This window comes from Colius striatus, chromosome 4, assembly GCF_028858725.1.
Source record: "Colius striatus isolate bColStr4 chromosome 4, bColStr4.1.hap1, whole genome shotgun sequence".
Taxonomy (NCBI): Eukaryota; Metazoa; Chordata; class Aves; order Coliiformes; family Coliidae; genus Colius; species Colius striatus.
The window spans coordinates 17865513-17886699 of record NC_084762.1 but is presented as its reverse complement, the minus strand read 5'-3'; the positions used below and the strand labels follow the sequence as shown (position 1 = coordinate 17886699).

At 50.6% G+C, this 21187-nt stretch overlaps 1 protein-coding gene across 1 annotated transcript; it reads left to right on the top strand.

Moving 5' to 3' along the window:
• The first annotated feature begins 13008 nt into the window (after positions 1-13008).
• FOXF2 (forkhead box F2) lies at positions 13009-19086 on the top strand. Its single transcript, XM_061995233.1, has 2 exons — positions 13009-14381; positions 18217-19086. Exons 1-2 carry the CDS (start codon positions 13181-13183, stop codon positions 18381-18383), a joined length of 1368 nt encoding a protein of 455 aa, XP_061851217.1. The 5' UTR covers positions 13009-13180; the 3' UTR covers positions 18384-19086.
• Positions 19087-21187: the final 2101 nt, after the last annotated feature.

Genomic DNA, 21187 nt, shown 5'->3' with positions numbered 1-21187 from the left:
GTTATTTACAGCCTTGTAAAGTTGTAGACAAGGAAATTGTTGCTGAAATATAGTTTCAAAAGTTTAAAGGTAATCATTCTACTGATGTATACACCTCAGCTATTGAAAAGATCTGTTAAACGGTTTTGCATAAGCCGAAGAAATCATATGGCTTGAGTTGTAAACATCCACCCGTGATTCTTCATACTTACTTGATATAGACTCATATATGTGCACAGAAGGAACTGAGAGGTCTTTATTTTTGTTCAACAGTTATCTGGGTAAACCTATAAATTAAGCATATGCATAAGGTGTTCAGAAGTAAGACAAACTGGAAACAATTTTCACTGCCCTCTTTTCATTCCCTGTTTGTCCATTTGGGGAAAAAAAAGAAGAGGAAGAAAATCAAGAAGAAAAGTGAAGCTGAAGAACTAAAAATAGAAATGAATAGAAGTATTTTCAGCTTTCTAAATCTAAAGATGTTTTATCAAAAATACTGAAACATTGATTGAAATGTGTATTTTTCATCAGAACAAAAGCTGTGGACAGGTGAAACATCATCTAATTTCAACTAAAATTCAAGACCGAAGTGCTGCTGAGTTTTATGTGTCAGGAGGGTCTGCAGGAGCCCTTTGAGAAAGCAGTTCCTCTGGATCATACTACTGAAGCTGGTGTTGCTGTATTTAAAACTGGGGGGAGCAGGAAACTGCTGACCGTAGAGTATGCTCTGTTTCACTCCATTGCTAAACACTGTTTTATTCCTTGGCTCTAAGCATTTTAATTGCTATTATAGTGATTTTTCCATCACTTTGAAAAGGCTTTGTGACCAGATGTTGTTTGTCATTTGTCCCACAGTAGCTGGCAATAATGTAATTACAGAAATACAGAAAAATGTGCTCAGCACTGGGGATTAATAGCCAATCCAAGCATTTTCCTACTGAATCACTTTTTCAAATATTCCTTCTCACAGCAGTCCAAATGATTTTCTAGCTCTGGCTGAGCTAACTTCGAAGCATTCCAGTTATATTTATTTTTTCTAATCCACTTGTCAGCTACTTCAAACTCCACCCCAACTCCTGACAGCAAGGCAAATCGAACACCCTCTCATTGTGGTTTCTTGGGGAACCAACTCATGGCCACAGAAATGGACTGCACCCAATGGCACCAGCCCAAAAATAACTGCACCATTTCCACTTTTTTTCAATGAGTCTGCATTGTTCCAATAGCACTGAGATATTACTACTGATTAAGGCTGCTATATAAATAACATGCAAAATGGGGGAAAACTTTAAGGAGTTTTTTTTTTTCCTGCTTTTACTCATGTTCATGGTAAGATTTCCACTGGCTTCCCTAGGCTTTGTGTGCTGGACTAGCACTAACACAATTTTATTAAGTTGGCTGAATTATTCTTTGTTTTTAACAGTAGAACTGAGTGGAAAATTAAGTCCAATGGGCTAAGAAATAACTCTATTATCCTGCCTAGCAAAGATTGTTCTGGGTTTAGAGCTGAGGCTTAGTTGTCTTCTTTGGTCACATAAGCTTTTACACCTTTCCTTACTCTGATCAGCCATTTTAGTGAGTTCACTCTTCTCTCAGTCTTTCATCTCTCCTCCTTCCTTCTGCTGCTAGGCTTGATTTCTTACCATACCTAGCCATGGGCAGCAGACAACTTGTCAGCAATTACAAAAGTCCTTCAAATCTGATAGTTTCTCCTTTCATCAGAATACACATTAGAAGTCCCCAAAAGCAGTAGTACTCACAGGGAAGACGAGCAACTGCACAAATCAGGCAAGTTTCTCTCACATCCCTCCAACCCTGTAAATCAAAGACATCACCCATTCACCTACAGGGAAAATATTTACCCTGCCATGTCCTTTTCACCTATAGCGGAGATCACCAATGCATCCAGTCTTCCAATATAGATGCAGTTGCATCAGACTTACCTCATGCATAAATATCCTTTTCAGAAAAGATTCACTGAGATTTCACCTCCACATTGGTCACCCTGACTACACTCAGTGGCCCACAGGATGATGCCAATGCAACTCAACCACCACTGAAGGAAAGACAACCTTTATGGACTGTACTAGAACTGGAGTGAATTTCAGATGAGGAAAACACTTAGTTGCACCTGAGACTACTACTTATAGGTAGTCAGTCTGAACTGCACTTCTTAGTGAGTTTATATAAATTTTGTGTGCATGCCATACATATGACCATGTAAAGATACATAGGCAAAGGCTATATATGTGTGTAAACATTTATAACTATGCCAATATATGTAAAAACTGTTGTGGTTTTCCATTTAGGATCCAAATAATTGATTATAAATTCGTTATTCCTAACTTCCAACTGGGAATGTGTCACTTTGCAGGGTTAGGTCCCTTCTTTGAGAAGAAATATAAAATGAAACTAGAGACAGGTTGAAAAGTGACAGTCATTGCGACGTTATCCAGATGTGCCCAAATATCACCACTAGTTATTTTTACATCCATTTTTCCCAGTGAGATTGATAGAGTTAATTTTCTTCCTAGTGGCCAATACAGGGCTGTGTTTTGAATTTGTACTGAAAACACCATTGATAATAGAGGGATGTTTTGGTTATTGCTGAGCAGTGTTTGCATGGTGTCAAGAAATCTTCTGTTCTTCACCCTGACCTACCAGGGAATGGGCTAGAGGTGCACAAGAAGATGGGAGGGAGCACGACCAGGACAGCTGACTGGAACTAGCCAAAGGGCTATTCCATACCATAGGGCATCATGCTCAGTACGGAAACTGTGGGGAGATGGTGGGAAGGGGTGATTCACTGCTCAGGCATCAGTCAGTGGGTTATGAGCAATTGCATGGAGCATCACTTGGGGGCTCTGGGGTTTTTTCCCTTGTATTTTATTTCTGTCTCCCTTTCTGTTACATTCCTCTTTTTTTTCATTGTCATTATTGTATTCTCATTATCATTACTAGTTTAGTTTAGTTTAGTTTAGTTTAGTTTAGTTTAGTTTAGTTTAATTATTAAAATATTCAACCCATAAGTTTTTACTCTTCCTGATTCCCCTCTCCATCCCATTGTGTGGCAGGGAGGGAGTGAGTGGCTGCATGGTGTTTCTGGCTGAGGTTAAACCGTGACACAGATGAATGGATAGTGCTATCAGTGCTCAAACTTCCAGAGGCAGTGGCATGTCTCCACCTCTAGCAACAGATTCAGAATTCTGTGTGAAGCTCAAGCACTTGAACGTGCTGCCTCCTCTAAGCCAAATTTCCCCTTGGATCCACACTGCATGTTTCAGGAGTTGGAATAGCTAATGCTTCAGAGAATAAATTAGTTACTGGCAGGACAACTTTGGCAGCAGCTTAATCTTCCAATCAGTTGCTCCACTAGCATTGTTATAGCTTGAGGAAAAGGCCACATCCCCCTGGGTCCACCATTTCTCAAAGTGAATTTGTAGTAGACATTCAATTTGGAGGCAAAAGATGTGAAGTTTTCTGTTAGATATACTACTACATTCAGGCTCACACATTCACAAGTTTTTGCATTGGGTTGTGGTTTTTCCCTTGTTCTTTTGGAGAACAGAAGTAGGTGAGGAAAAATTAACAGCAGGATTTTAATAACTGCACATGGGACATTGTATCCTCTGGACTACATGGAGCAGGAGAGCTGCACTGCCTTTCCTGTAGAAAGCCTCTGTCTCTCACTCCATGGCTGCTGTTTCATTTCTTTTTATGCTCTCTCTCAGAGGTCTTTGAGCCAAAGTCTAATTCATTGAGATAATCAGACACATGGTTAGCCAGAAGAGCTGTAGGCTACCTGTTAGATCAGATGCTGACACTTTGGCTCATGTCTTACCAGAATGCAGGAAAGGAAGCCTCTGCTCCACAAAGGTGCACAGTACGGTCCCCATGCAGACCTTTTGAAAAGGGGAGACAGGACAGTGGTCTGTTTTCATGTGCAGACTGCATAGGAGACTCCACACAATGTCTTCCACTGGATATTATGTATCATACTGCAAGAGCATCTGCTGCACACCCTTACCTCATTGCCCAGTGCCTGAAAGTGGATCCTTAGACACAGCTGGGGAAGTGTTGGGACAAGATCCAGATCCAGAGGGATGTTTGCCATCTCAGATCTTTCATGCACAATGCTGAATTTTAGAGCCAGATCTGGGGTGACAGCTGGAAATGGAGTCAGATTCTAGTCACAAGATCAATTCCCTCACCCTGGCCTCTGCTGGCCAGTTCTCCTTCCCACACCTTTAGCCACTTTTCCATGTCACTCAGTCTCACATGTTCACTCAGCCAGTATGCCTATGGATACCCACCTTGCTGCCTTTATCCAACTTCAGAGCAGATCCCTTCTGATGCAGACCTTGCTTTGCTTCTGGGAAGGTCTGTCTTCATTCCCTGTCATCTCCACCAGCAACCTTCAACCAGTAATAAAAGGAGACAGAATGTTGCAGAGAGAAGCCCCTATCTAGCCCAGCTCCACACCCTAGGAACTCACCATTGCACCCACACAGCATCGCTCCCCGTCTCAGGAACTGTGCCCTGCCTGTGCAGGGCTCCACTCCTCCTTCATGGACCATTTCCTTGCCCTAAATGCCTAAAAACCCAGTCTACAGGCAGTACCACCACAGTGCCTGCTTACACCAGCTTTATTGAAAGTGGTGGGCAGAGATAGGTCTCACATAGACTGTTCAAGGCAGCCCCTCTGCTGAGAATAAGTGCGCTGCTGCTGTTTGTAGTGGCTCAAGGAGAGGCATGTGTCTGATGCCATGGCAAAGGGAGAACAGTGTTCTCTGAGTGGGAGAAGTTGGAAATTGCTTTTTTTTTCATGGAGGAAAACAAAGACAAGAGAAGAGCAAGACAAAGGGCATAGGGAAAAAATTCTCTCTCAAATCTGCTTTCATTTGGGTTATTTTTGTTTACATTTTTGTTTTTCTGGAGACTGAAGAGTAAGGAAGTGAAATATATACCTAATGCTCAAAGACATCTGTCGCTCTGTATGTAACACCCAGTTTTAAAGACAATTTGGTTTTGCAGAAGAGTAGTAAAATGCCTTGTTGACTGTGTCGATTTGGACATTGTTCTGCCTCTTCCCTGATGCTGTTTGATGGCTTTTCAAACCCAAGCAGCTGCAAGCATTTCGTCTCGAGGGCAGGTTCCCCCAACCAGGGTGCTCTTTGACATTGCTAGGAGGAGCCCCTTGCTCACAAAGACCCTATCCACTGCCCAGAAAGGATTCATTTAGGTCAAAGTGACCTGAAATCCCCAAACGAATTTCACCCTTCCTCTCCCTTAGGTCTAACCAATGGAAAAAAACCCTCTCCTCCAAGCTTTAATGAAGATGAGCCCATAACCTAAGCGTGATGTCAGCCTCGTGTTTAAAAGGCATCGCGGGTCTTTAGAAGCAGAGGGTATCAGCGTGCCCTGTGGCAAACCTGAGGCGAGAGCTTTCGCTTCTGGAGTGAGGGGGGACGGCCGAATCCAGCGCGGGGGTGGGGAAGGAAGGCCGAGGCCGGGAAGGGGGATGGGACCGGGACGGCTTTCCCAGAGCCGCTGCCCTGTCAGCCTGGGCTTTTATTTTAGTGGCGAGAAGCAGGGATGGCCGGCGTTATCGGCGGGGAGGACACGGGACACGGGCAAACAAGGCGGGGCTGTGAAATGTTTGGAGGGGGGGACGTGTTAGTGTCCCCTTCCCCCCGCCACCTCTTCCTCTCCACGCAGCTGCATCATTCACCAGAGTAGAGCGCGGAATTAGGAAAAAAGGACAAGGCAAAGCCCCCCTAAACGCTCTCTCGGCTGATGTTGAGCGGTACCGAGCCGCTGACGGAGCGCCGGGGCCGGCGAGCGCGGGGCCGCGGCGGCGCCCGCCCCACAGGTGAGGCGCGGCCCGGGCGCCATTTCCCGGGGCACAGCGCCACCCAGCGGAACGGGCGGGCCGCCACACGCGGGGCAGCGGAGGGGGGAGACTTCCCGGGGACCTCAGACGTGCGTGTCGGTCCGTCTCCCCTCCCTCTCGCTTTCCGGAGACACTGCGGCTCCCAGGGGGAAGCAGCTTGCATGGACCATCGTTCTGAAACCTCGCTTTTCCTCTTTTTTTTTTTTTTCTCTTTTATTTTTCTTTTATTTTCTTTTCATCTTTTTTCTTCGTTTCTTTTCTTATCTTTCTTTTTTTCTGCCCCCCGCTTCTCTGTTGCGGTGCAAGAGATGGATTTGCCGTGCCGCGAAGCCCTCGTGAATCTAGGAAAGCAGGCAATAACCGTGTGTCTGCTATGGCAATAAAAGTTAAAATACACAAGTAAATAAATAAATAAATATCTTTTGAAAAGGAAAAGTAAATCATGTGGAGGGCTTTTTTTGGCCCGGACTCTGTGTTTCTGAAAGGTCAATGGTATAATTTTGACGTTGATTATATAGCTGTTCTGGTCCCAAGTATGCTCCCCTCCCCTCCTCGCATGGTGTGTGAGGATTGTATTTGAAAGGGAGGAAGCAGATACCGAAAGTGATGCCTGATGAATTGTCTAAACCCTTCAAGGGACATTTCGTGCGGGGGCTCGGAGGCAGCTCATCAATAAAAGCCTCCCGGATGGAGGAGGGAGAGAAAGGGTGATTAGAAGGGGCGGGGGTAGGGGGGGACGACACACGGACCCTGGAGGTACACACACACATATAGACACACACATACAGACACACAGACACATACACATACCGCCCTCTTTCCTTTGATCCGGTGGGGGATCGTAGCAGACACAGGGCTTTTGAGGTACCGATGTAAAACGGTGTGTATGGAGCGGGGGGAGGCGGGGAGAGGACTGTAAAAGCACACGCACACATACACACACAAAAAAAAAAGATGTAAAATGGGCTTTAAGGGTTTCCTGCCCCCCACCACTTCGGATGGACCCAAATAAGCGTCGCCGAGGCGGGAGGTGGCGGGGCCGTGGCCGCAGCAGCCGTGCGCGGCCTTGGCAGTCTCGCTTCTGAGGTGCGAGCTTGGATTATTACTTTTTTCCAAACTACGTTCGTAAATCATGTAATAATCCGGCACTCAGTAACTCGGCCCTACCTTTGAGTGGGTCGTTATGTTTTATGGGCTTTACTTAAAAATTAATGAAAACCTCTCACGAAAGGAAAGGGGGGTGCTGGGGAGTGGGGAGGAGGGAAGGAGAAGGGGGAAACCTGCTCCTGATTAATGCCTTCCCCGGCAGCGGGGCCGGGGCTGCGGACGAGTCCCACTCCGCGGCCCGCGGACACCGCCGGGATGCGGCTGAGGAGCTCGTAGGGTTGTGCGGAGGACACGGGCTGACGGTTCTGCATATCGCTCCGGGCCCTTCTTCCTCCGAAATTCAAACAAACCCACGCACCCTCCGACACCGTATTATCCGAGCCAGCCGCCCGCCACTGTCTTCCTCCCTCGCCCCCACACCCGACCCTCTGCCCACCCCGCGAGACCCGGGCCCAGTCTGTGGAGCTTTTCACGCGTGTTTCTGCAGCAAGGGGATGCCGCCCCGTCGGGGATGTCCGGGACTAGGGGTACTGGGGGACGAGGGGCCACGGGAGGAGAATAGTGCAGCCCTCCGCCAGAGCCCGGGGCACCGTTGGCTCCCTCGGCCCGCTGAAACTATTTGTCTGTTGCAAATGGTATGGAAAGTAATTAAGGTCCGGGCACGTATGAAAATTATTGACAATGTGTAAAGTCAGAAATCTCATTTGATCGGAATGTAAACTTGGGCGGGGGAGAAGCCAGTCAAAAAGGTACCGTGTGTTCAGATCTCGGGCCAAACCGCTTTTGCCCTTCTTCGCGGCTGTCAGTGGGGTATGCAGAGCGGGATCGGGGGGTGGCTTTTTCTCCAGCTTTGCAAAGACACTGTACATAGACACAACATTAGCTGCTGCTATTATTTCTGCACTGTCTCTGGTGACTCTTGCGCGACCCTTACCACTGAGATCTGACTGGGATGTGCGGGGCGGGGGACGGTTGTATGTGGTCGGACCTAACACCTATTTCTTTTACAGCATCCCCTCGGAGGTGTCCCCTCGCCAGCAGCCTGACTCCGTACCGGGAGGGCCTCAGACCCCTCCACCTGCCCGGAGCTCCCCGCTCCGCTGCCTCCCAGTCCCGGCTGCCCGCACTTCGAAGACCTCACTTCTGCTCTGATCTGGAAACATCCCACTTCTTATTTTACCCCTCGCCTGTCACGTTTTATTTACACTGAAAGAGGATGCTTGGAGACAAAAGAGTTGTTTGGGTTGTTTTGGGGTTTTTTTACGTCAAAGATGTTTTATATTTTTGGAAGGGTTGTGTTTCCTTTTAGAGAGGTGACCTATATCCTGACCGCTGTAGGGGGTTTATTTTGATGCTCCGGGAAGTTCAGTTGGAGCTGTGCAGAGCTGGGAGGGATATAAAATCTTTAACATTGTCATCTGGCATAGGAAAAGCAAAGTCTACCCACACAAACACTTCGGGAAAGTACTCGGGCGCTGACACTTCCAAAACAGAATCTATTATTATAAGCTGAGCGTGTCTCTGTGCAGGTTTAATCGCCGCGGTCTCCGCGCACCTCCGACGGGCTGTGATAACACTCGCAGTATCTGCAGGGAGACCAGGTCTCCTCTAACAGTTGTAGCCCCTGCTTTACCCAACATCTCCCTTCCGTTCCTCATATGTCTCGCTAGTCCGAGACCGCCGGGAAAGCAAAGAGACGGGCGGCCCGCTGCAAACCACCCCCGGGCCCCCTGCCCCTAGCAGAGCCTCGCAGCTGGGTGGAAGCCAGCTTTGCCAAACCATGGCCTTAAAGTTTAGCTGGAAGGAAGAGACCAGGGACCTGAGGCTCTCAGAGTGTATTTCTGCTACGACTTCCGTGCAGTGATGAGGAGGGGATGGGATGCGGGGGATGGAGGCAGTGTTGCCGGTAGAGGGTCTGGGAAGGATGAGGGGTCTATACGGCAACAAAAGCTTAGGTTGGAGGTGCCCTCCCCAAAGTCTAGAAGCTAAGAAATTCGTTTCAGTCCATCGAGGAGACCAAATGCCTGGCAAGGCAGAACCCTCCCGGGTAAGGAAGGATGTTTTCGATCCCCCGGTGTTCGGTGCTTACACTTTCCGCTCTGTGGGGTTCTACTGCCCTCGGATCTCGCGGAGCCCCGGCACCCCGCGGGCAGTTCTCAGGAGCCAGGGTCCTGCGTGTCCGGTATGGAAGGGTTGGACGGTACCTGTTCTCCCACCTGTTGAGGTCGATTTTCCGGTGAAAAACACTTCTCTAAAGGCGAATAGATTCTGCTCCACAGCTGGCTTCGTGCCCAAAGTTTGTTTCTCGCCTGATCTTTCTCCCCGTCCTCGGTCACAGAACAAAGCTGTCCCGAACAGGAGAGCTGTGTTGCAGGGACGAAAGGGAAAGGTGTGGCCCTGCTAATTCATAATCACTACCTTCATGGAGGTATCCTGACCGAGGCTTATCTTCCCCCACGTCTAGGCACCTCTGAAAAATTTCCTAAGGCATCTTCACAGGAACCCAGCCAAACCCATGTGGCGATACCCCACGTAACACTCTGCCCATTCAGTGCAGGGAGTATGTCTGTTGATGCTTTTGGGGTCAAACTGGTTGGGGTTTTTTTTCCCACAAGGAGAGGTAGGCCCCTGCTTTTGGGCTGAGTGTCCTTGTCTGCCCTTGAGATGGGAGGTGTCTCAACCCCTCGAATGCCTTAATCGTCTCCTCTTTTTCCTCTGCCTAGGGAAAAGAGAGAGAGATACTCTTCAACAGGAACTTGGAGGAAGGGTCCCGATGGCAGGCTTCAGGGCGAAGTATAAAAAGAGTCACATCTGCTGCCCATTGCGTACGCAAAGGAGAAGGGAAAAAAAAAAACCAATATCAAGGGGGTGGGGGTGCGAAAAAAAAAATAGGCGGAAAAACCATTCCAAACAAACATCAGGATCGCACGGCTACTGCCAGAGGTCCCGAGAAGTCAAGAGGTCCCGGGAGCAGCACAAAGACGGGGCAAGCCTGCTGAGAGTCCATTTCCATCCAAGGGGCTGTCGCCGTGTCGTGTCTCGCCCCCCTCCCCATCCCCAGGCGGTCGCCCCGGGCTGCCGGGGCCGCCGGGGCCGGGTACCGGTCGCCTCGTTGCGGTTGTTCGGCTTCTCCAGCTCGTTAAAATGCCCGCATGCCCCTCATGCGGAAAGGGATCTCTGTCAGGCGCTGTAGATGGAGATCTACATCCAGGCACCCTGAAACTGACAGTTGGAGGGAAATCCTTCGGGGCTTAAGGAAACGCACTTTTACAATACTGGAGGGATTTGTTTAAGTTTCAGTCTCGGGTTTAATTGAAAAAACGCTTCTCATCTGCAGGACCTCAGAGAGAAGAAAAGAGCCTGAAGCGCACAGTTTTAAAAAAAAAAAAAAAAAAAAAAAAAAAAAAAGAAAGAAAAAGAAAAAAAAAGGGAAAAAAAGAGTGAAAAAGAAAAGAATGGAAAAGGAACAAAAGTGTGGGGGGGGGGGGAGAAAGAGAAAAAAAATATACTTCAAGATAACCGTAAACATTTATCTTTCATATTTGTCTCCCGTTTTCTTAACTGGTTTAGTCTAACTTAAGTTAGCCCACAAAGCGGAGGGGACTGTGTTATGAACATGAAACTGAAACCGCAATAATGAAGAGATTTCCTAGAATAAAAACGATGATTATAGAACAACATCTGAGTAACCAAATCTGCCAAAAAGTTTAATTTCCGTATACTCTGGTAAAACAAACCAGTTGTGCTCCAAAGCTGGGATCAGCTCAGAAATGGATACACCAACCAAAATAAACATCTCCACCAAACAGCAAATGCACTTCTGCTCAATCACAAGCACTTCAAACCATCTTTAAAAGTCTCAGGACCAAGTCTTGGAGACTTCTTAATGCTATGGTTCAAACAAACGTCTGCTGGGAAGAAGAGGACATTGCTAATAGGTAGAAGGTGGCTGACTGAACGTGTTATCCACGATACCCCTATCAGGGCTGTGTCAAGTCGCGACTGAAGCAGCGCGTGGGTGTTCGTCACTGGGCTTTTGCTTCATTGTCCTTCCTGCCTCACACCGCGGAGAAAGTGACTACACACCTTAGTATATAGTGACGTCTGTGTTAGGAGTAAACGCTTCTTCCCACTCGGCTAATGTTAACAATCAAAACGAACTGTCTGAAACAGGGACAGGTTGGAGAGGTTTTTTAGGCAAGGTTTCCCCCCAGCCTGCCATCACCCCTTGCTTTTAATGCATTTTTCCTCCTGAAGGCTGCAGAAATGACTCGAACTTGTCATTCAAAGGTGACACTTAGACAGACGTCCGGGCGCCGCAGGCAAAAAAAGGACCCTCGTTCTCCGATCTAGAGCAGGGAAGGACGTTTAACTATAAAAATACTGATTTTTTAAATTATTTAAAAGTTCTGGATAGGTCATTACAACGAGTTCAGGAATCTCACGTCGACCTTCTTGCCTCTCCAGGAAAAAAAAAGAAAAAAGAAAAGAAAACTAAAAGATAGATAGATAGATAGATAGATAGATACATAGATAGATACATAGATAGAAAGATAGATATGGTTTACAATGATTTTATTATTATTATTATTATTATTATGGGAACAGTTTAAATCCATGCCTCGGGCAAGGTAAACACAGTCTATCGACCGGGCGATTATTTTTTTCTATTAAAAATGTGTAGTAAACATTGCTGGGCTTGGTAGTGTTTTTCTTAGTTGATCCTCAGATACAATCAAGCCATTTTCGGACACATTCCCATGTATGTAGCAGTGGTGATCTGGAGGAAGCTGTCGACGCCTGTTCAGTTAATTTAGGTTTTCTTTGTCTAATTACTGTGGAGCTTAGGGAAAAGGAGCCAGGCTCAGGGCAGTAAACTGACACTTGGGCTCTGTGTGTGGTATCCAGGCAGAGTTTGATGGAAAAAGCCTGCTTCCACTCAACTGCAGGTCACTGTCTGGGACCAGTCCCACCCCCTCCCTGCCCGTACCCACCAGCGAGCTCTCAGCACGAAGCTGCGCTGGAGACAGACAGTGTCACACAGACACACGGGCAGACACACACATACACAGCTCTGCAGGCACGCTGACTCGGCTCGCGTCCTTCCCACCACCGTGCCTTTGGTCCAACATCCCTCTCTGCTCTGTCTCCCGTCCCCTGCCGTCTTCCTACTCTCTCCAGTTTGATCCTGGAGCCTCTTCCATCATCTGGGAGCAGGCCTGTGCCTCCGCCGACCCATCATCTCCCTGGCCTCTCCGGCGCCCCGTTTCCTCCGGCAAACGGCCTTTGCCAACACGCGTGTCCCACCCACTGCACTGGGAGAACGTCCCTGGGGCGCGGAAGGAGGTCGCATCCCTGGTCCTCGGGATCGACCCCCGTTGCCCTGTGAAGTGAATTGTATTTCGGGGGAGGGGGCAAGGGCCAGCGAAAAATCTTTAAAAATTGAGGTCTAGCAGGCTTGAGGAGGAACTACCTGGGGCTCCACAGGGTGGGCGAACCCCTCACACCCAGCCGCACCCGGCAGCATCAGTGCCGGTGTGTTCCGGAGCATCGAGGCTCAGCTTCTGGCTGCCAGCCTCTCCTTTCCCTCCAGGGCCGTGCCGGGTAGCAGCGGGCAGACCAGTGTCTGAGGGACAGGGGGAGCCCCGGGGAGACGGCAAACGGTGTCGTAGCGAGCAGTGAGAGAGATACAGGAATGGTGCTGCAGCAGCGGCAGCAACAACGGCGCCTCCCGCCCAGATGACGGGTGGGCAGAGGCCAGCTGGAAAAGGGGTGGTCTTTCTCTCTCTCACTTCCACCTCCCTCTCTCTATCTCAGCTCTTGTCCGGATTCAGGGGAGTCTTCGGGGAAAGAAAAAAAAAAGAGAACAAGATTGGAGGAATTGATAGGCGCTTGCGCTGTGTCTTTTACGCAAGGGGAAAAAAAGTATATATGAAAGAATACCAGTGCGGAAGAGATTGGGGGGGGGGGTGGGGGGGAGGGGAAGGCTCCTGAGCTTCCTCCCCTTGCCGGATTAGGCAGCAGGATGGTCCCCAGGTGGGGGGCAGAGGAGGAAGCGGAGCGGCGCTGAGTGGAGCCTTCGCGGGCGGCACGGAGAGGGCGGAGGCCGGGCCGGGGCCGAGGCCGAGCCGGTCCATCCCGCCCAGTGCCTGGCTCCGGCGGAAAGCAGAGGAGCCATTGCGCAAGGGCCCGCGGGGAGGGATGCACAGGGCGCTGCCGCCGCCGCCCGCCGCGCTGAGGAGCTGCCCGGAGGACAGCAGCTCCCGCCGCCCCCCCACCCCGCCCCGCTCTCCCCCTGCGGGGCACCCCCCGCCCCGGTACCCACCCCGCCCGGCTCCCCCCCGCCTTTCCCTCCCAGCCTCACCCCACCCTGCCCCATTCCCCTCCCTCCGCCAGATGACCACCGAGAGCGGCCAGCAGCGGCTGGAGCCCCCCGTCCCTCTCCGCTCCTGCAGCCCGGCTCCCGGAGCTCTCCAGATGAGCCGGCCGCCCTCCTCCGCCCTGGAGACCTCCACCTCCTCTTCCTCTACCTCCACCTCCTCCTCCTCGGCGGCAGCGGCGTCCTCCAAGAGCAAGAAGGCCAGCTCGGGGCTGCGGCGGCCCGAGAAGCCCCCCTACTCCTACATCGCCCTCATCGTCATGGCCATCCAGAGCTCGCCCTCCAAGCGCCTGACCCTCAGCGAGATCTACCAGTTCCTGCAGGCCCGCTTCCCCTTCTTCCGTGGCTCCTACCAAGGCTGGAAGAACTCCGTCCGTCACAACCTCTCCCTCAACGAGTGCTTTATCAAGCTGCCCAAGGGCCTGGGCCGCCCGGGCAAGGGCCACTACTGGACCATCGACCCGGCCAGTGAGTTCATGTTCGAGGAGGGCTCCTTCCGTCGGCGGCCCCGCGGCTTCAGGAGGAAATGCCAGGCTCTGAAGCCCATGTACCGCATGATGAACGGGCTAGGCTTCGGTGCCTCCATCCTCCCGCAGGGCTTCGACTTCCAGGCGCCCGCCGCCTCCCTCACCTGCCACTCAAATGGCTACAACCTCGACATGATGCCTAACGCCATGGCCAGCGGCTACGAGGGACTCAGCGGCGGCCACCACGTCCCGCACATGTCGCCCAACCCCGGCTCGACGTACATGGCCAGCTGCCCTGTGACTGCCAACGGGGACTACGGCCCCGACAGCAGCAGCAGCCCCGTGCCTTCCTCGCCGGCTATGGCGAGCGCCATCGAGTGCCACTCGCCCTACACGAGCCCTTCGGCTCACTGGACAGCCTCGGGGGCCTCGCCCTACATAAAGCAGCAGGGCCTCCCCGCCGCCAACGCCGCCTCCTCCGGCATCCACTCCAGCGTGCCTTCCTACTCTCTGGAGCAGGGCTACCTGCACCAGAGCCCCCGCGACGACCTCTCAGGTAGGGACCCGGGAGGGCGGCGGGGGAGGCGGGGAGCGCGGCGCCGGCACAGGTTTGCTCCGGCGACGAGGGTTTAGCGCGAGGAACCCCCGACCTCCACAGCGTAGGAAAAAGAGGGGCATTGTCTGCAAGAGGGAGGAAAATACGCGTGAGTCGGAATTGTGCTGTTTCGGGACAGAGAGGGATGTGCGCGGGGGCCGGGCGTGTTGTGCTGTGGGTAGACTGCGAGCATCCCTCCTTCTTGCCCAATTTCAAGAAGGCGCGATCCGAAGAAAGCCCAGCTCCGAGGCGGATCTGGCACGGCTCTGTCGTGACTCGCACGTCTTGCCCCGCGTCCTCGGTGCCGGCGACTCCCCCGTGTCCCCAATGCCGGCGACATGTCCTCGGCGGTGGGAGCGAGGAGAGCCCCGCTGCCCCGGGCTGCGGTTTCGCGTAGCGGTCTGTAGGGACGAGTAGCGGGAATAGTAATAATAATAACAGTAATAATAATAATAATAATAACAATAATAATAATAATATAAAAATCCTCAAAACAAAAAACCCCATGCATTAAATATTATCACCTATGAGCTGAAGGGAACAACAGCAAAAAACCCCACCATCCTCACACAGCTTATCTTGATAAACGCGAGAGAGATTAAAGCAGATTCAAGTGTATTTCTGCAACAGGAGTGAGAGAGTTTTCTGGTCTCTGTCTCCCCCCGCCCCCCCCCCCCCCCCCCCCCCCCCCCCCGCCCCGGCCGGTGATTACAGACAATGTCTGCTCAGAAAAATCCGAGCACAAAAATGGGTAAAAGATGTTGGGCTCTTACGGGGAAATTTTCCAAATAGCCCTTTTAAACGTGGGTCCCGGAGGTTAAGCAAACAAAGACAGTCTGGGCTGGACCACACCGAAGAGGATTTTAGCCTGACTTAACCCCTATGAGAGCGGGGTCTTGTTCAATTTTATGGGAATTTCAACAAGTAACAAATATAGGCGACCCTCAGCCCTCGGTCCCCTCCCACCCCCTCCTTGGGAGCCTGTCAATCACTCGCCTGTCCTTCCGCGAGCCCCGGAGCCTGCCCCGGCGCTGCCATCGCGGGCAGGGCGAGCCGTGAGCCCGGCCGCCGGTCAAAGGCCGCTTTACCATCAAGACTGAAAGAACGTGGGGTGTCATAGGCGAGAAGCTTTTGCAAATTTTCCTCCCTTTAGAAAAAAAACAAAACAAAACAACTGTTCACGCAAATCCTACGTGACGCCCGGGGAGAGGCGGTTGCGGAGGGGGTCGCTGGCTCACCGGTGTTTGGGCTCTCAGGGCTGTGGGGATGCGGCGGACCACCGATGGGCTCCTTTGTGCCCACAGGGCTTGCTGCCGAGGCTTAAACCCTCTTCGAATATACAAGTCGTCCTTCTACACGGTTTTTTGCGGCGAGAGGTCGGCGGGTTCGCAAGGACACGCTACCCTCTGAAAAACTAACCTTTGCTGTTAGGAAGTTCTGCTCTGCTTTGCTGTAGTTACTGATATTACTTGTATGTTTTTGTTTGTTTTCCTTTCTTTTGGATTTTGTTTTCTCTGTTTGTTTTACTCCTTGTGGGCCGCCACGCAAGGCCCACGCATGGCGCGGGAGTGGGACTGGCCCGTGGGACTGAGTGGTGGCTGCCCCCTCCTCCTGCCAGACACCCGAGGTGGGAAAGGCGACTCCTGAAAGAGAAATTTTCCTTTCCAAGCAGCCCATGAGCATATCTTCAAAATAAAAAGCAGAGAGAGAGAAAGAGGAAGGGGTCTGTTCCCCATGAAGCCTCCACCACAGGCTCCGAGGCTGAGACAGTTTAAATCCGAATTGCTTCATTTCAGGGAGAACGCAGACGGACCGATGGACGCTTTCTTAATGCTAGCGTCGAGCGTCCCTTTCCAGCAGTACAGATCTCATGCCACCACTTCGCAAAAACGGCGTTTCTCCACTTGTTTTCTACAGCTTCAGTATATGGGCCCAAGACTTTACTGGATGCTATCCCAAATCCTTCATTAATTAAAAAAAAGGACCCCAACCATTAATTTTTAAATTCTTTTTCGGTTTGCGTCCATCCAATCCTCATTCGTGTGTACTAAAATCTCTGCAGCACAAACGTTTCAGTAGAGTGAAAGGAGATGGGAGAAAAACGATCCCAGGTCCTTCATCGGTAATTATTACCAACAATAACCTTTCCTCCCCACAACAGCAATAGCAAGTGAATTTTGCCTCTCCCTTTCTCAGTTAAATGCCTGGCAAATTCGGTGGCAACTGCTGGTGATCGGTCAATAATCCTCTACTCATGACAGCGACAGGGTGGACTTAAAACCGTGAATTTGCATCAGACCCAATAATAAGAGGAAAAAATTGGAAACAGGAGGCTCGGTTCTGCTAAAAGGATTTTGAAGCTGGGGGGCGGGGGGGTGATATTTTTTTCTCACACTATTAAATCCTGCTAAATGATTGAATCGGGATTGTAATAAAGTGCCATGGTTTATGGTGAGCATACCAGCAGGGTTATTAGAAAGCCGAGGAAATCCAGCGAAATAATCACTTTTATAAAGTGAGCTCTGCGGGGTGAAGGAGGGGACAGTGCCGGAGGAGATGGCCCAGCCAAAGGGCTCGACTCTGCCATCCTGGGGAAAACCAGGGATGTTTTCCTCTTTTATTTTCTCTTCCCTCCCCTCCCCCCAGCCCTTTCTTTTTTGTCTCGCTCACTTTTTTGATTTTTATTTTCTCATTGTTTTGGTGTTTTTTTCTTTTTTTTTCCCCTTGACCTTCTGTCACATTTGACAGGATCCCGCTAGCCAAGTCTGACATCCACACGCCAAACCAAATCCCTCTCTGGCTCTTACCCTGCGGGCCTTGCTCAGGCCATGCTCAGCCAGATCCAGTAGGAACCCTGCCAGACTAAAGATCCCAGCACGGCCCTAAGGCATTGGGTTGGGGGTGGGGAGATTTCCCACTCGGCCCTGGTCCCCTAAAAGTCTGCCTTAGGTTGTGGGAAAAGAAAATGGGAATTTGCAAGGTCATTTATATGTCGGTGCCAGGGATGTACTCCGCTTGTTGTTGTTGATGAACCGTCCTCGGTCTCTATCTTAACTTTTATGAAAGCACATTCTGGAATAGGCGCGTACACTCGTACACACACACAAACCGACACATAAATACAGCAGCAACGCACAAACGGATCGTGGTTGGAGTTCAACCTGCAGCCCTTCTAGTCAAAAGCAAAAACCTCCCAGGAATGGGACTGGGAGAGAGAGCAAAGCTGGGAATCAGGTTCAAACGGCTGCAGCATATCCAGAAAAAACACTCAAGTGGCATACGCGTCCCCGCTCACCCACACCACCCGCAGAGGCTGACTTAACCCTACACACTGATAAATATACAGGGACAGGGGCAGCGCGTGGATGCCCACACGGGAGGGATGCTCTGGGGTACGCTTGCTTCCGAGATGCGCCCACGAATGGGTCCGTAGGCATCCACCACTGCTCTCGTCAGCTTGTGTGCCACACGGTTGTGTAGTTATAACCACCCCGCAGAGCGGGCACGGAGGCTCGGACGAGCATGGGTGCAACCTCGAGCCCACTCGAGGGCGATGGGGGACTCCGGGCGACCCACGGTTCCTCCTTGCCCGGGAACATGAGACTCGTCGTTCTTTCCGCTCTGTAGGCGGGACGGGTTTTGCCCCGAGGGAGCCCCCGGGCCGCTGCCAGGGAAAATCCCAAAGTTCGCGGGGGGGAGCCGAGACCGGGAGAAAAGAAGGGTGAGGGAGCAAGGGCTACTCCGCCCGGGCAGAGCTACTCAGCTGCTGAGCAGTTCTTATTTCCTTCTCTTTCAGTGGGATTGCCTCGCTACCAGCATCACCCCTCCCCGGTGTGTGACAGGAAAGATTTTGTCCTCAATTTTAACGGCATTTCTTCGTTTCACCCTTCTGCTAGTGGATCTTACTACCACCATCACCACCATCAAAGCGTCTGTCAAGACATCAAGCCCTGCGTGATGTGAAGGCAGCGTCCCAACAGAGACAATCCAGTGGCAGCGAACAGAGCCGAGCTATAGTCGGACCCACGCAGATGAAATAGAATGTGCACTCTGATAGCATTGATAGTACACGAGTCACTTAGCAAAATTACCTAAGGAAGCGTTGTTTTCGGTCCCCTTCCACCCCTTGAAGGACACATACAGCCAATAGAACGCTCCAAAGCTCTTCCTAAAAGAAAAAAAAACCCACATGGGTTGTGTGATGTGTCGGGTTAGGTAGGACCTAAGTGTCCTTATGCCGATTCTGACCACTTTCTGTGATCTCCTAAAGAATTGAGCTTTGGGGAAAGGATCAATTCAATACATTTTTATGCGAGAAAGTGTCTTTGAATAGAAAAAACCCCATCTCCCAGCTCAGCATCTGCGAGGACTCTCCCTTCCGTTGCTGCATTAGTGGGAAATTTATTTTTTTTCCTCTCCCCGAACCCCACCAAGGACACCTTGTATGGACTTCAGCACCGACCAATCGATATCATTAAAACAGTATTGTTTAGCCCTTTCGTGTATAGACTTTAAGAGAAGTTCCATTTTTTTTTTCCAAAATTGCAGCAATACAACGTTTTGTTTTTTATTTTTACAAGAGTTGTTTTCTACCACAGTATTTTTTAAAGAAATATTTTAAATAAATCTGGTGTATACTCACACACTATTGCTTTAAAAGGAGAATATATTTGCACTTATGTATACTTTTTACAGTTTGCCAAAATATTTTGATGTACAAATTTCTTTTGGTTTTTTTTCCAATAAAATGTATATAAACGACCTTGCACTGGACAGGCACTTATTTTCCCTCAGTTCCTTCTGGCAAAACTCAGCCCCAGCATCAGAGACCGTTAAAGCTGCAACCCCAAATCCTCCGGCCGCTGGTGGCGGAGGGGGGGAGCGAGCAGTTGACCCGATGGGGGTCAATGCCGTGGTCTCTAGGCTGCATCTCCCGTCCTTACTTACCACGCTGCTTTCCCCTGCCATTGGATAGACTTCGATATTACCGGGCAGTGGACACAAAAGCAGCAGGGTCTGGCCTGCCTGCTCCTTTCTTTGAGGGCTCCCCCGGGCCCGAAACGCCATCCCTGCTGTTTAGGGTTGTGTCCAGGTGTCCCCTGCCCCCGTCCTGCCTGTCCACACAGCCCTGTTGAAGTCCCTCTGTGCCCCGAGGGTGCTTTGCCAGGTGCAGGGGCAGGAGTCTCCGTTCGACACGAGGTTACAATCGGGAGGACATGTCACTGATGGGAGGCGAGGAGGGATCCGTGATAAAATCGTGCCTTGAGAAGGACTAAGGGGAGGCACTCGGAATGGAGTGGCCAGAGAAAGGGACGGGGGGTAAGGGAAAAGAGAAGAAAATAAAAACTTTAAAGGTCCCCAAAATATCCCTAGCAAAACAAACCCCGTCCCCAAGACGCCGCCATGTCCTGCGGGGACTGAGCGGCCGGGGATCGGAGCCGGGAGCTGCTCGCTCGCTCATCCCACAGCCGCGCTGGGGATGCCCTCAGAGCACACCGACACGGCACGGCACGGCACGGTCTGCCTCGGCCTGGGGGTTGACCACGGCCACTGTCAGGGCCAAGGTCACGGCCCAGTGGCGGTCTTGCACGGCCCCTTCGGAGGGCTCAGCTGGCCGCCGCTCTCCGCGCAGCCCAGCCCGTCTCAGGGAAGGGTCGGAAGCCTCCCCGTACCCCAGTGCGCCTCGGAAGCAGGGCAACCCCTCCGTGCCGTCCCCACTCTCCCCGGCCGCGCACCCAAACGCTGAACAGAGCAAGAGTTTCATCAAAATAGCCTACGTGTCCACATACGTATTTATATCTATAAATGCATACATACACAGATGCATATACTATTATACCTATGTAATTCTTTATAGAGATAAACCTCTTCATCTTTTTAAATACATATTTCTGCTCAAACATGCCCTTTTCTTCCCCGAGCTTCTCAGAGCCTGTGATAAATTATAAAGTCAGTTTCAGAGTTTGCTCCGACCACAGTGCTGTGTTTACATTCTTTCCGAGGCAAGCCTGCATGGTCGTAATTTATATCCTAAACACTTGAACGTAACTTGTTTACACAGGAATGACAGGACCTCAAAGAGAAAAAAACTGTCTGTGCTCCCCCCTTTCCCGTCCCCTCATGTCGTTCCATCCCCCCCATCTCCGCCTCTTCCCAGTGTCCGGGCGCGGGGCTCCAGTGCCCTCCAGCGGCCCCGTCCCGGCAGCGCCTGCCTGCTCCCGGCCCCGCCGCTGCTGTTTTCCCCATCTCCTCTGCATTCTGGCACCTCGTTTGTGTTTTTTTTGTTTGGTTTAGTTTGGTTTTTTATTTTGTTTTGTTTTGTTTCCCCCCACCTTCTGAATGCCATAATATCTCAGAAAACATCAGCAATGCTCATGCTCTTGGTTCTTTCTAAGAAAAGCGAAGGATTTGCCAGGGCATCCTTCGGGTTTAGGCTTCTGTGTTCTTCTGTAAGGATTTAAGACTGTTCTCATTTAACAGACTAAGTTTCCCTTTTCCCTGCTAGAGCTTCCCAGACAAAAAGATGTTTCAGGAGCAGTTTCAGCTGTTTCTAGGTGCTGTCGGTAAAATGCACCTGGTCTCCTTCTTTTGAATGTAAGGGTGAGGAGCAAATGACAGGGAGGAGAAAAGTAGGCAGATCTTTATGTTAATTTGATCTAATTTTGTTTTGACATTTGATTTTATTACAGTACCTTCTACCCTAGGAATTCAGCTCTTGTTCAGTCCAAAGATCTCCAGTGGCTGCAGAGCCAGTGAGAGTCAAGACC

Excerpts from the sequence above, each read along its gene's own strand:
- FOXF2 (XM_061995233.1), top strand. The coding sequence starts at position 13,181 with ATGCACAGGGCGCTGCCGCCGCCGCCCGCCGCGCTGAGGAGCTGCCCG. Across the intron at positions 14,382-18,216 it reads CCCCCGCGACGACCTCTCAG|TGGGATTGCCTCGCTACCAG; the intron begins GTAGGGACCCGG and ends CTTCTCTTTCAG.